General features: G+C 45.9%; 2 protein-coding genes across 2 annotated transcripts; both read right to left on the bottom strand.

Annotated features, from left to right (window-relative positions):
* Positions 1-3,572, bottom strand: LOC133133538 (putative gustatory receptor clone PTE01). The gene is made up of 2 exons (XM_061249638.1): positions 2,657-3,572; positions 1-92 (listed from the first exon to the last, which is right to left on the bottom strand). Exons 1-2 carry the CDS (start codon positions 3,570-3,572, stop codon positions 1-3), a joined length of 1,008 nt encoding a protein of 335 aa, XP_061105622.1.
* Positions 3,573-8,216: 4,644 nt separating this feature from the next.
* LOC133133541 (putative gustatory receptor clone PTE01) lies at positions 8,217-10,891 on the bottom strand. Its single transcript, XM_061249640.1, has 2 exons — positions 9,977-10,891; positions 8,217-8,324 (listed from the first exon to the last, which is right to left on the bottom strand). Exons 1-2 carry the CDS (start codon positions 10,889-10,891, stop codon positions 8,217-8,219), a joined length of 1,023 nt encoding a protein of 340 aa, XP_061105624.1.
* Between the last annotated feature and the right edge of the window lie 3,533 nt (positions 10,892-14,424).

Here is a 14,424-nt window from a genome sequence, read left to right on the forward strand (position 1 = left end):
TCACCAGGCGGCATCCTGGAAAAGGTGCCGCCTGGAGACTCCATAGTTCTGCTGGGTAACTTCAACACTCACGTGGGCAATGACGGAGAAACCTGAAAGGGGGTGATTCGGAGGAATGGCCTGCCTGATCTTAACCCGAGCGGTGTCTTGTTATTGGACTTCTGTGCTGGTCATGGATTGTCCATAACAAACACCATGTTCGAGCATAGGGTAGCTCATAAGTGTACTTGGTACCAGAGCACCTTAGGCCAAAGATCAATGATCGACTTTATGGTCGTATCATCAGACCTGCGGCCATGGACACTCGGGTGAAGAGAAGAGCAGAGCTGTCAACTGATCACCACCTGGTGGTGAGTTGGATCAAGTGGCCGGGGAGGCTGCCGGACAGACCCTATGAACCCAAACGTGTAGTGAGCGTGAACTGGGAACATCTGGCGGGCTGGGGCTTCGGCAGTTGCTGAAACAAAAACCCGGGTATGGCAGGAGTTCGGGGACGCTATGGAGAAGGACTTTACAAGCCATCCGGTCCTTTTATAACCAAAGTGAGAGCTGTGTCCGCTAGAGATAGGGTGAGGAGCTCGGACATCCAGAGGGACATCCAGAGGGAGCTCGGAGTAGAGCCGCTGCTCCTTCGCGTCCAAAGGAGCCAATTGAGGTGGTTCGGGCATCTGATCAGGATGCTTCCCGGCGCCTCCCATTGGAGGTTTTCCGGGCACGTCCAACTGGGTGGAGACCCCAAGGTAGACCCAGAACCCGCTGGAGATTAAATATGTCTCCTGGCCTGGGAATGCCTCGGGATCCCCCAGGAGGAGCTGGAATCCGTTGATGGGGAGAGGAACGCCTGGATTACCCAGTTTAGCCGACTGCCACCGTGACCCGACTCCGCATAAGCGGGTGAAAATGGATGGATGGATGGATTATAGCCCTAGAATGTCACACTCTGATCCTGCCAGGGCCCAATTCTGACAGAACCGCTCTTGCATTCTGCTGGAACATGTTCTGTGTGTGACAGCACACATACGTCACATGCACAAAACATGTATGCATATGCTCTCTCTCTCTCTCACTCTGGGGTTTTTGAATGGTTAAGTTGGCAGTTTGCCAAGTTATTTCCAAAATCCCATTACCTCTTTATTAACATTTATTTATACAGGCCGAAATCATTAAGGGAAAATAAAGCCTTTTGTCATGGTTAGGGAAGCAATGGCCCAGGTTTTGTTTATTTATATTCAGTAATGGTGAAAGAAGTGATGCTGCTGCTTCTTAGAGAGGCAAAATGGCAAACTGTGAAACTCATCATTAAGCTTGATAATTCTTTTCACAAAGAATGGGCAAAGAAAAGAAAAAGATCCATTAATCCATCCATTACCTGAACAGGATCGCAGGGGGGCTGGAGCCTATCCCAGCATACATTGGGCGAAAGGCAGGAATACACCCTGGACAGGGCGTCAGTCCATCGCAGGGCACACACACCATTCATTCACACACTCATACCTACGGGCAATTTAGACTCTCCAATCAGCCTAAGCTGCATGTCTTTGGACTGTGGGAGGAAACCGGAGTACCCGGAGGAAACCCACGCAGACAGGGGGAGAACATGCAAACTCCGCACAGAGAGGCCCCGGCCGACAGGGATTCGAACCCAGGACCTCCTTGATGTGAGGCGGCAGTGCTACCCACTGCACCATCCGTGCCGCCCAACACAAAATCAACATAATTTATTTTTTTTGTTTTTATATATTTTTTTAAAATAAGATATGGTGGAAAAAAACTGAAATAAGCGGTCCCACAGCTTCATAGCAAATGAAATGAAGATATTGTTTGATGTGGCGCTGAATAAAGAAACATTATTTTCCAGTTTTAAGACTACAGTGTCCAAAAAAAACAAGAAAGAACTAGGGTTAAACATCACTCCAGGACACAGAGAGAGTGGGAAATTGTCAGTTTATGAATATCATTTAAAAGGCAATTAGGCAACATGCATCCTTCGTAATTTACAATTTTATTATTTGCATGAAAACAGTGCCATTAAAGTGGTATTTTAGTAATGTTATTAGCCAACTACAACTGGAGAATTATTAGTGTACATATTGCTGAACAGATTGAGATGTAACTAAGAGCATCAGCTGATTTCAGAGGCTTGCGGTCGTAACAGTGGTGGCCACAAGCAGAGTGAGCTGACAACATCGCTAAGGTATAGTAAAGAGCGGTCCAGAACAGCCTCACGAAAGTACAATGTACAGAAGGTATACTTAGCTAAGAACATTTTGGAAACACACTAAAGCATTAAGGTAGAGCTTAAGGTACAAGTTATGAACGACGTAGCGTTAAGAAGGCTTCGGGAAACGCACCCCTAACCATTCTCCTCTGACTTCTCTCATTAAGAAGGCATTTTTGCCCATAGAACTTCTACTCACTGAATGTTTTTGGGTTTTTTGCACCATTCTCTGTCAACTCTAGAGACTGTTGTACGTGAAAATGCCAGGAGAACAACAGTTTTTAAAATACTCAAACCATTCCGTCTGTCATCAACAAAGGTCAAAGTCAAATTTCTTCCCAAATCAGATGTTTGGTCTGAATAACATGTAGATAAGAGCATCCATTATGCTGCAGTTGGTTTAAAGGCCACATTGTTTCATTACTGCAGCTGGGTTACTTTTGAATGAAGTATCTGCACAATCTTGGTCCTTAGTTCCTTGGTCTGTATAGCATATATTGATGGGGTTCATGTTGGCGGGAATGATGAGAAAGAGAAGTGCCGCCAACGTCCGGTAGCTATTGTGAATCTGAAGACGATGCAAAATGATGATGAGGTATCCAGACCAGAGCATGATCAGATAGAGGACCAGATGGGAGGCGCAAGTCTGCATGGCCTTTCTGTTCAGCTCCTTGTTCTTTTTGGAGACACAGCTGATCAGGATCCTGAAATATGTGAAGGCCACGCTGGCGATGGACAATCCAATGAGTATGATACTGCAGGTAAGCCCAGTGATGTTATTAATGCTCAAGTCCTGGCAGGAGAGCTTGTACAGAGATGCAATGTCGCAGAAGGCATTAAGAATAATGGAACGGCAGCGTGTTAGCCGTACTGCGAGGCCCAGTGGGATGGAGTTCACGGCGATCGATGTGCTCCATGCGGACACAGTCAGCTTAGCCACCATGGTGGGGCTCATGATGGAGGTGTACCTCAGAGGGTGGCATATGGCCAAATACCTGTCAAAGGCCATGATCATCATCACCGTGTGGCAGGACGTGCTATAAGCTTGGCTGAAGAAGGCCTGGGAGACACACCAGGAGTAGCTGATGGACGGGTTGGTGGAGACGATGTCCAACATCAATCGAGGCAGAACCACCGTGTTCCCCAGGACGTCGTTGAAGGACAGGCTGAAGAACAGCAGGTACATTGGCTGCTGAAGGCTCCTGTCCATCAAAATAAGCAGCATGACCCCTATGTTGGTGGTCAGGATGATCAGGTAGATGACCAAAAGCAGGGCAAATGCTGGGTAAATGAAACGATGGGGAATGCCGATGCCCTGAATCAACAGGATGGGACTGTTGTAGGTTATGTTCATCCCAGATTTCCTGGGAAATTCTGTCAGACTGAGAAAAGCAAAATATTATGCAGTGCCTAACATCTTGAACATTAACCGTTTCTGGTGTTTTGGCTCCATACACCAGAACATGACAAATAATAAAACCATGAATATGAGGTTAAAGTTCAGACAGATTTAATATGAAATATGGGCTAATTTTGCAGACTCCAATTAAGCCTAGTTTGAGATGAAATTCTATTTTCAATACACAACTCAGATTCTAACTCCTGAAAGTCCGTCAGGTTGACTTTCACATTTCCTTAATTAAGTTCAGAAAGCTGCTTGACTGGGTGCCTGAGAGCCTCAGTGTCCTGGAGCAGACCCTGATAACAGACCAAAAACTGAAACGTGATGAGAGAAATATATATATATCAGAGAAATCCCATTATTATAACTGGAATAACTTATCTTTATTTCTAAGGTCTGCAAGAATCATCTGTACTGTTCCCAATGCTCAGACAATATCATCTAGTACAACTTGAATCGCAGTAACTGAACCATTCTAAGACCTTACTTGGAAATGTAAAGGTGTAAATACCTGTCTTAGGTTTCAGGTGGGCAGTCCTCTCTTCTTGACGGGCTCTCAGGTTTTATCCTGCCCTTTAGGGACCCTCCCCTCTCTGTCCTGTCACTCGTTTAGGCAGGAGAGGACCGCCCCCACACTCAGTGATGATGTAATGAATCCAAACACGGGTGATGCTGCTTCTGACATATTTCTGCAGTGTAACATGCAGCCTAGGGAATCAGAGCCACAGGTGCAGCCTCCCTGTGAGATACATTATTACTGCAGTAGTGTGGCACTTCTGTTCTTGGCCTGGATCCAATCAACATTTGTTATTCCCAGTCTCTCCTTGTGAGGGAGCGTGGGCGGGAGACCAAGAGCGACCAGGACGGGATCACAAAGTTACCAATGAGAAGTTGAATAACCACTGATATAATCTTGGAAACCCTCACAAATGTGTGGGGCCACTAGAGGAGAGGAAACAAACATAAAACGGGAAAGAAACTCCCCGGTGAAATGCCAACTGAAACAAAACTGCAAAGTCTGTAGAACAGGGTATGTGCAGACTAGCACGGAATGCCCAAGGAAACGGGTGAGTCTCATGTAAAAAAATAACTGAGAAAACGGAACCAATACTCACCTCCTTTTCGACAACAGAAAATTGATCACAGAGATAAGGTCGGTCAGGGAAAAACGAGATGCCTCAATGGAAGAGCTTTGATAAGGCTAAACCTCAAGAGGCGAACTCCGCCGCTAGCTCTTCTAAACAGAAGATGACTTAAGAAACTAAAATAGAGAAGGTACAAGGGAACGCCCCAACCAAAGAAAAGTAGAACTACTAGTGCCTATGCTTCAAATTCATTCTAAAGAGGTAACGTAATGCCTTTCAAGACGAAAAGCAATTCAGTTCTCCAACTACATCTTTACCTCTTTACTCAGTGTACGTGTCAGAATGAAACACCAAAGCCCAGAGCAGTGCCAGGAAGAGACTTAAATAGCTCCCCACGCTGCTGACCACAATCCGCAGTGATTACACCCGCATTCTGCAGGCGGAAGGCAACGTCTCATGCTGACCGTGGTCTCGAGAGATGGAAATTCCGGGTTTTACATGTCGTCTGGGGAAAGCATGACACTCCCATTATTTCTCCATGGCCTGCTCACAGTGGTGACAGGAGCTGCTAGCAAAACGGCCAAGCGAGAACCCGCCTGCATTGCCCTTCTCTTATAGCGCTCGAGTGTTACACTGCGGTCCTGCCAGCGCCCAATTCTCACAGAACTGCTCAAAAAACAGTTTTGCTTTCTGCTGGAACATGTTCTGTGTATGACAGCACATGTATGAATAATAATACATATATGTGTGCGGTCTGTTAGGATGCGTATATATAATATTAATTTTGGAGTAAGCTTGAGCTCCGTTAAAGGTGGCAAGCTTCTCCATTATAATTGCATAAATCGTTATAAGTTGCAACTGAGTGCTGAATCAGGGGCATAGCCTAGGTTCTAGGTTCCAGACCTAGAAGCAGAGTCTGGAGAGTGCTGATACTGAACCCAGGGTGTCTGTGTTCCATGGCGGGTATACGTCTCAAGCCCTCTGATTCTGGTGGTTACAACCAGTGTGGTGTTTGCAACAAGACTTGAGATTATCGGGTATCTGTTGTGGTGGCCCGACCTGCGATCGGTACACCACTGGGGTCGAACAGCCAGTGCGCCGGCGCCAAGCGCTGGGGAAAATAATTAACGGTGAATATTTTCCCCTGACGTGTCTAAGAGCGGCACCGTGGAGAGAGGCCGGGAGGAGGATCAGCACCGAGGACAGCGGCCCCGAGACGAGACGCGTGAGGAATGGGACGGGAAATTACTAACCTCCTCTAATTACACAGGCACAGCTGCGCCGAGTTCGCGGAAGGGAGCGGCAGCGTTTAAAAGGAGAAAAGAAACGCCAAGCGGGGCTCAGCACGGAGGAGGGTTACCTGGAGCCGGAGTGAGTAAAAACCCTACTAGGGAAGCCCGAGCTAAACCAGCAACAGGAGAAACGCCAAGAGCCTGGACGGACCGCGAGAGCCCAGGGGCACTGAACGAAAGTCCGCGAACGAAACCTTCAACAGCAAAGACGCACGTGAGGAAATAACCCCCCCTAACCCCGCTAATCTCTCCCTCTCTGCACCCAGCACGACGCCTCCCGGGCGGACGACTAGGCAGCCGGAAAGCCGCAGGACCCGCACCAATCCCACGGACGGAGGAAAGACGCACCGAATTCCCGCGTCCCTAATTTTGTGGCCGATGACTTTTTTTCCGGTCTTTTTTTCGTTTTGAGTTTTTGATTTTTTCCTTTTTGATTTTTGAGTTGTGGGACAAGGAAAAACCCCTGGCTGAGCTAAATAGCTTGGCAGTGCCCTTAAGGCACGTGTGAACAGAATAAAAGCACTGTTTTGCACCAATTTTACTCTCTCTCTCTCTCTCTCTCTCAACCAGCAGCCCGCCACACTGTCCATAGGGAACTGCAGTTTTAAGTCTCAGTGATTGAGGCCTGTATCAGTGGTTGCAATACCTCTGTGTACTGGGCCCAGCAGTCCTAGGGCTGCTGGGTGCCACAGCAGATACAAGTCTCCGCCCCTCTGATGTGCTGCTACAAGGTTGGGGAATCTGCTGCATGTGGTGCCTATGTCTAGACCTCTGAGACTGGTGTGGGGTGTGGCCTCACAGAATGTCTGTCTTTTTGAGCTGCTGGAAGCTGAGTCCTCTGGCCTGTGCTGCCAGTATTGGCAACAGTTGTATACTTGTAATTAAATACATAGGCTATAGTTTAGAAAGCATTTCTTATGGGCATGTGGAGAGTTAAATATACCTAATGTTCTGTAATAAACGTCAAATAAGCTTTGCCCTTGTAGGGATACATCCTTAATAAAAAGGATGAATTCCCTGATTATATCATTTATCCTATAGGATGAATTAAATTATTTAGGCAAAGGCCAAATGTATAATGTTTACATGTTTATGGGTCATTCTACTCCCCCCCACAGTTTCAAACTTCTCAGTTCCTCACTGCCCCCCTCACAGCTTCCCACTGCTCCCTTTGTGCGTCTTGTCTCTCCTTCCCCAATTGTTTGTCACCTGTGGTGTTTCGTCTTGTAAGAGCAGTGAACCTGCACTCCCAATGATTTATCTTGAGGGAGTGTAATTAATTATCCATTAATTATCCTAAATTTCATCAAGTTTGTTAAACCAGATGATCACTGGCCTCAAACATATCATTAATAGTGAACAAAAAATATATTCACGGCTGTTAGATCTGAAGCGCAGGCGCTCCTTTCTATCAGCCGTTCACTTGTCAATAGGACCCATACCATCGAGCGTGTCTTAGCCTGCAGAACATATGCCGAGGGTTGGTTTGCTGCTGCCAAGCAAGAGATTCTGGACTTTTGTCTGCACAAGAACCCTAGTCATGTCGTAAGGGAGTTCATTGAAGCCTTAGACTGGCATCGGTGGATTTTTTCAAAGCAAAGGGAAAATATTCATTATCCACCTCTTTAATGTATGTATGTATTGTTTGTATGTTTATTATAAGTAGTTGTATTGTGTTTATTGGATTTTTGGTTTATTTTCCTTTGATTCACCTAAAACAGGTCTATCTAAAATTCCACTGCCATACGCTCAACCTGCGTAGTAGTGAAGAGTCAGGTATTTAAATTGGTGCATATCTCTACAAGGGACAAGGAGACCATATTCACCACTCGCACTGGTTGTCATGTAACATCTTGCCATGATTTATGTGTAACAATATTTTCCCACATTTGTACCAAATGTATTAGTGTTCAGTTTTTGTATGGCCACGCTGAGATCATCCAGGTGTCTCACCCACAGTAGTACGTCATCAGCGAGATGAGCTCCTTCACGCATGAAGGTCTGACCTGTCCAGCGAGTCACTTGATCGACTGGAAGTGATTGAGGACTTCGCAATGGGTCAGATCTGCGTCCTGAGGAGAATTCCGCTGGAGGTGGACGTCTCTCTGTGGTGGAAGGACACTATTTCTGGACAGTGTGCATGGTCTCTGACTGACCTAATGGACCCGGTGCAACAGGTCGTCCAGGGCTAGCTCCTCTACCAGCTCTGCCCAGGATGCCTACACATGGTGGGACTGGTGGGACTGGGTGTTCTGAGGGTCCGTCATCATCCACTCCCTAAAATCCTCTACCCCTTCTGCTTTGGTGATCAGCCCCCTGCAGGTGCCCTGTCGGGATGGAGACCCCAAGCATCCGCAGGGAATTACCTGTACAGCCACGGCTTTCACAGTGACCCCTTGGAACTGTGTTGTTTGTCCCACGGGGCCAAGGGGGATTCTGTAAGCCAGTAATAATTAACATTTGGTTTCATACACCAAGAACTAGAAAAGGGCTCCTGGAGGAGTTTTCCTGGGCCTCCTCGGGAGCCCCCCTTCTCTCACATTCCTTACAGGTTTTGAGCACAGGAATACTGGAGATGGCATAAAGATGTTCCATAATAATCCCAGGTCAGAAAATAGGAATGTTTGGTGTTATTCTGATTGGTTCAGTGCGACTGGTATAATGGTCTAGTTTTTGTAACAGTCTGCCTTTGATATCATAACCATTTACATTACATTATTGCCATTTGGCAGACGCTCTTACCCAGAGCGACGTACAATTGATTAGACTAAGCAGGAGACAATCCTCCCCTGGAGCAATGCAGGGTTAAGGGCCTTGCTCAAGGGCCCAATGGCTGTGCGGATCTTTTTGTGGCTACACCGGGATTAGAACCACTGACCTTGCAGCCATCAAGGAGCCAAGGGGAAACTGGGGAAACTGGGCAAAAGTTGTCTCTGTAGAAGCCATTTGTTTTAGCTCCCTGACCAAGGTCTCACTGGTGGGAGTTTGGCTGTAAATTCCAGATGGGTGACCCATTCTTAGGGTCAAGAACTAAGGCCTGGATTTTGGAGATAAGGAGAAGAAACCAAGCAATCTGGGGTTTTGTCTCCTTTCCTTTAATTCACCCAAATCAGGTTTATCCAAAAGGTATATTACCATGACAAGGTACAAATACATATTTACAGCATAATGCAGTTATCATGAAAACTCCCAACTACATTCATAGATATAATATCTTGCATCCGTAATCTGATCCGCTCCTTACATAACACACCTCAACCCACAGTCAGCCCTACGACACTGGGTATCCAAAGGCAAAGTGGGACTCAGGAAGGGCTGCCATTTATGAGGAACCCGGAGCTGGGGCTTCTGGTATGTTTCAAAGGAACAGAGGACAATACTGTTTGAACTAGCTTTGGGGAGGTTCGGGCCATCGGCACCGAAGGAGATAAGGGGAAGATGAATGGTGGCTGTGAAGTTATTTAACGGCAGTTGGGTCACAGGGGTTTCCCTGACCAAATCATGGGAAAAGAATCCTTCAGGGCATTTGTGCCCCCCTCTCCCGTGACCCCACAACTGGTCACTTCCAAGGGGAAAGACTCCAGACAATGCCACAGTGCCCTCATTTGGGCACTGCTGTCATTACACCGGTGACTGCTCACCTGGATTAAATATTCAAAACTGCTGTTGAGATATTAAATAGACCTGGTAAAACCTTGAAAACATTGCCCATGTGATCCTTGTATTATTGCATTATGTCTTATGTAATGGTAACAGGAATTGCATGTAAAATGGATAATCAGGAGGGAAGTTTCATGATGACTACAAACATGAGGGTAATCTGTTTGGTATGGATGTGATCGGGAAAATCAAGGAATCGGATGAGATTCACTAAGTGTATATGACAATGTAAGACACTAGTTTAACATGTAGATAGGAGCATCCATTATGCTGCAGTTGGTTTAAAGGCCACATTTTTTCATTACTGCAGGTGGGTTACTTTTGAATAAAGTATCTGCCCAATCTTGGTCCTTAGTTCCTTGGTCTGTATAGCATATAGGATGGGGTTCATATTGGCGGGAATGATGAGATGGAGAAGTCCCGCCAACGTCCGGTAGCCGTTGTGAATCTGAAGACGATGCAAAATGATGATGAGGTATCCGGACCAGAGCATGATCAGATAGAGGACCAGATGGGAGGCGCAAGTCTGCATGGCCTTTCTGTTGAGCTCCTTCTTCTTTTTGGAGACACAGCTGATCAGGATCCTGAAATATGTGAAGGCCACGCTGGCGATGGACAATCCAATGAGTATGATACTGCAGGTAAGCCCAGTGATGTTATTAATGCTCAAGTCCTGGCAGGAGAGCTTGTACAGAGATGCAATGTCGCAGAAGGCATTAAGAATAATGGAACGGCAGCGTGTTAGCCGTACTGCGAGGCCCAGTGGGATGGAGTTCACAGCGATCGATGTGCTCCAGGCGGACACAGTCAGCTTAGCCACCATGGTGGGGCTCATGATGGAGGTGTACCTCAGAGGGTGGCATATGGCCAAATACCTGTCAAAGGCCATGATCATCATCACCGTGTGGCAGGACGTGCTATAAGCTTGGCTGAAGAAGGCCTGGGAGACACACCAGGAGTAGCTGATGGACGGGTTGGTGGAGACGATGTCCAACATCAATCGAGGCAGAACCACCGTGTTCCCCAGGACGTCGTTGAAGGACAGGCTGAAGAACAGCAGGTACATTGGCTGCTGAAGGCTCCTGTCCATCAAAATAAGCAGCATGACCCCTAAGTTGGTGGTCAGGATGATCAGGTAGATGACCAAAAGCAGGGCAAATGCTGGGTAAATGAAACGATGGGGAATGTCAATGCCCTGAATCAACAGGATGGGACTGTTGTAGGTTATGTTCATCCCAGATTTCCTGGGAAATTCTGTCAGACTGAGAAAAGCAAAATATTATGCAGTGCCTAACTTCTTGAACATTAACAGTTTCTGGTGTTTTGGCTCCATACACCAGAACATGACAAATAATAAAACCATGAATATGACGTTAAAGTTCAGACAGATTTAATATGAAAAGTGGGCCAATTTTGCAGACTCTAATTAAGCCTAGTTTGAAATGAAATTCTATTTTCAATACACAACTCAGATTCTAACTCCTGAAATCTGTCAGGTAGACTTTCACATTTCCTTAATTAAGTTCAGAAAGCTGCTTGACTGGGTGCCTGAGAGCCTCAGTGTCGTAGAGCAGACTCAGAAAACAGACCAAAAACTGAAACGTGATGAGAGAAATATATATGTATCAGAGAAATCCCATTATTATAACTGGAATAACTTATCTTTATTTCTAAGGTCTGCAAGAATCATCTGTACTGTTCCCAATGCTCACACAATATCATCTAGTACAACTTGAATCGCAGTAACTGAAGCATTCTATGACTGCACTTGTAAATGTGAAGCTGTAAATACCTGTCTTAGGTTTCAGGTGGGCAGTCCTCTCTTCCTGATGGGCTCTCAGGTTTTATCCTGTCCTTTAGGGGCCCTCCCCTCTCTGTCCTGTCACTCATTTAGGCAGGAGAGGACCGCCCCCACACTCAGTGATGATGTAATGAATTGAAACACGGGTGCTGCTGCTTCTGACATATTACTGCAGTGTAACATGCAGCCTAGGGAATCAGAGCCACAGGTGCAGCCTCCCTGTGAGATACATTATTACTGCAGCAGTGTGGCATTTCTGTTCTTGGCCTGGATCCAATCAACATTTGTTATTCCCAGTTTCTCCTTGTGAGGGAGCGTGGGCGGGAGACCAAGAGCGACCAGGACGGGATCACAAAGTTACCAATGAGAAGTTGAATAACCACTGATATAATCTTGGAAACCCTCACAATTGTGTGGGGCCACTAGAGGAGAGGGAACAAACATAAAACGGGAAAGAAACTCCCCGGTGAAATGCCAACTGAAACAAAACTGCAAAGTCTGTAGAACAGGGTATGTGCAGACTAGCACGGAATGCCCAAGGAAACGGGTGAGTCTCATGTAAAAAAATAACTGGGAAAATGGAACCAATACTCACCTCCGTTTCGGCAACAGAAAATTGATCACAGAGATAACGTCGGTCAGGGAAAAACGAGATGCCTCAATGGAAGAGTTTTGATAAGGCTAAACCTCAAGAGGCGAACTCCGCCACTAGCTCTTCTAAACAGAAGATGACTTAAGAAACTAAAATAGAGAAGGTACAAGGGAACGCCCCAACCAAAGAAAAGTAGAACTACTAGTGCCTATGCTTCAAATAAATTCTAAAGAGGTAACGTAATGCCTTTCAAGACGAAAAGCAATTCAGTTCTCCAACTACATCTTTACCTCTTTACTCAGTGTACGTGTCAGAATGAAATACCAAAGCCCAGAGCAGTGCCAGGAAGAGACTTAAATAGCTCTCCACGCAGCTGACCACAATCCGCAGTGATTACACCTGCATTCTGCATGCGGAAGGTAACGTCTCATGCTGACCGTGGCCGGCACGCCCTCTCATGGTCTAGAGAGATGGAAATTCCGGGTTTTCCATGTGGGCTGGGGAAAGCATGACACTCCCATTACTTCTCCATGGCCTGCTCACAGTGGTGACAGGAGCTGCTCGCAAAAGGGCCACGCGAGAACCCGCCTGTATTGCCCTTCTCTTATAGCGCTCGAGTGTTACACTGCGATCCTGCCAGGGCCCAATTCTGACAGAACTGCTCAAAAAACTGTTTTGCTTTCTGCTGGAACATGTTCTGTGTATGACAGCACACATACGTCACAAGCACAAAGCATGTATGCATATGCTCTCTCTCTCACTCTGGGGTTTTTGAATGGTTAAGTTGACAGTTTGCCAAGTTATTTCCAAAATCCAATGACCTCTTTATTAACATTTATTCATTCTGGCCAAAATCAATCGGGGACAAAGCATTTTATTGTGGTTAGGGAAGCAGTGGCCCTGGTTTTGTTTATTTACATTGGCCATCTTTCAAGAGAGGGCCATTCAGTAATGGTGAAAGAAGTGATGCTGCTGCTTCTTAGAGAGGCAAAATGGCTAACTGTGAAACTCGTCATTAAGCTTCATCATTTTTTTCACAAAGAATGGGAAAAGAAAAGAAAATTCTTGGTCTATCAGCTTTAATAAAATGATAGGGAGTAATACGATGTACATACAGTAAAGTACAATCCAAGAAATACAAATTTTACAGATTCACTGGTGAACTGACACAAAAGACAGTAAAGAATGCAGCAAACTGGGAGGGTGCTTTCTGGTAACAGATGGGGCAAGCAGAGACAAAACAAATTGACATTCTGTGGGCCACCAGAATGCCTGTTTTCGATGTATAAAGTTGAGCAAAATAAATGCAAAGTCCAGAGTTACAGACTCACTGGACAACTAAACAGGGTATGAACCCATTTACCAAGGTCTTTAATATGAATGCCTTCTCGTTCTATTAGGACAGATTGTGCACTCAATGAAAACAAGTCACATCTCTCATTGATAACAACAGGACAGACACTTCTACCTCTGTCACTGCATATTGGGCATTGTCAGAACCACATGGCTCAAGTAGAGCTGACATGAACGGGGAGACCACACTGATCGTAAATTACACCAAACCAGTTTATTTGATAACTATTTACAAAACATAAGTCAGTAGATGGAAAGCCAAAGCAAAAAAAGTGTAGTGCATATCAGCAGGTGTCGTGTAAGGCAAAACAGGTAAGGGAAAATAAGGAGCGGTGCTGCAGCCAGCCTTCGAGCGTCAGGCCGAGCAGCAAAGTGAGAGTGAGTGAGCTGACTGGAAGGGCTGGATTTAACCACCCTCCAATCAGCCCGGCAATTAGCCCGGCATGGCCCAGCTCCCCCTGGAGGCGAGACAAAACACAGCAGGCAAACACAGGATATCCCACGTAAGGCCACGCGAAGGGGAGCACACCGAGCAGGGCAAAGCCGGGGGCGACAGGCACATATAAAGTTTATTATATAAAGTTGGGCTAGTTGGGTGAGTTTTTGGATAATTTTCAGCATTTAAGCTTATGGTTTGGGGTGCGTTTGGGGTGCGTTTCCTGATAACGGTGTCTCTTAGCGCTTGACGAAGACTCTCTAAGGTATACCTTACTAAAGTTGTTTACTTCTCTACGTGTGTTCCCCAAACTATCACTTAGGCTGTTGCTTAAGGGACAGCTTCTACTTGCAACGTTATTAGGCCCATCGACTTGCTCTAAGATCCATTATGTACTCCATGCAGCAACTGTTTGACTGCATTATGAGAGAAAGTAGTGTTATTTTTTAATAAAACACTGCAGGAATACTTTAAAATATTGCATTTACCATGACTTGTGGGAACGTATTAATAGAATTAAAAACGTACAAACTAAATTATCCAACCGTATATATAATTTTCACCAAATTATATATACGGTTTGTG

This window comes from Conger conger, chromosome 7 (genome assembly GCF_963514075.1).
Source record: "Conger conger chromosome 7, fConCon1.1, whole genome shotgun sequence".
Lineage (NCBI taxonomy): Eukaryota > Metazoa > Chordata > Actinopteri > Anguilliformes > Congridae > Conger > Conger conger.

Bases quoted from the DNA above. Each gene is read 5' to 3' on its own strand.
- LOC133133538 (XM_061249638.1), bottom strand. From the start codon at position 3,572: ATGAACATAACCTACAACAGTCCCATCCTGTTGATTCAGGGCATCGGC. The intron at 93-2,656 runs GTAACCCAGCTG...ACCCCCTTTCAG, and splicing joins TGCAGATACTTCATTCAAAA to GTTTCTCCGTCATTGCCCAC.
- LOC133133541 (XM_061249640.1), bottom strand. From the start codon at position 10,891: ATGAACATAACCTACAACAGTCCCATCCTGTTGATTCAGGGCATTGAC. The intron at 8,325-9,976 runs GTAACCCACCTG...CCATCCCGACAG, and splicing joins GGCAGATACTTTATTCAAAA to GGCACCTGCAGGGGGCTGAT.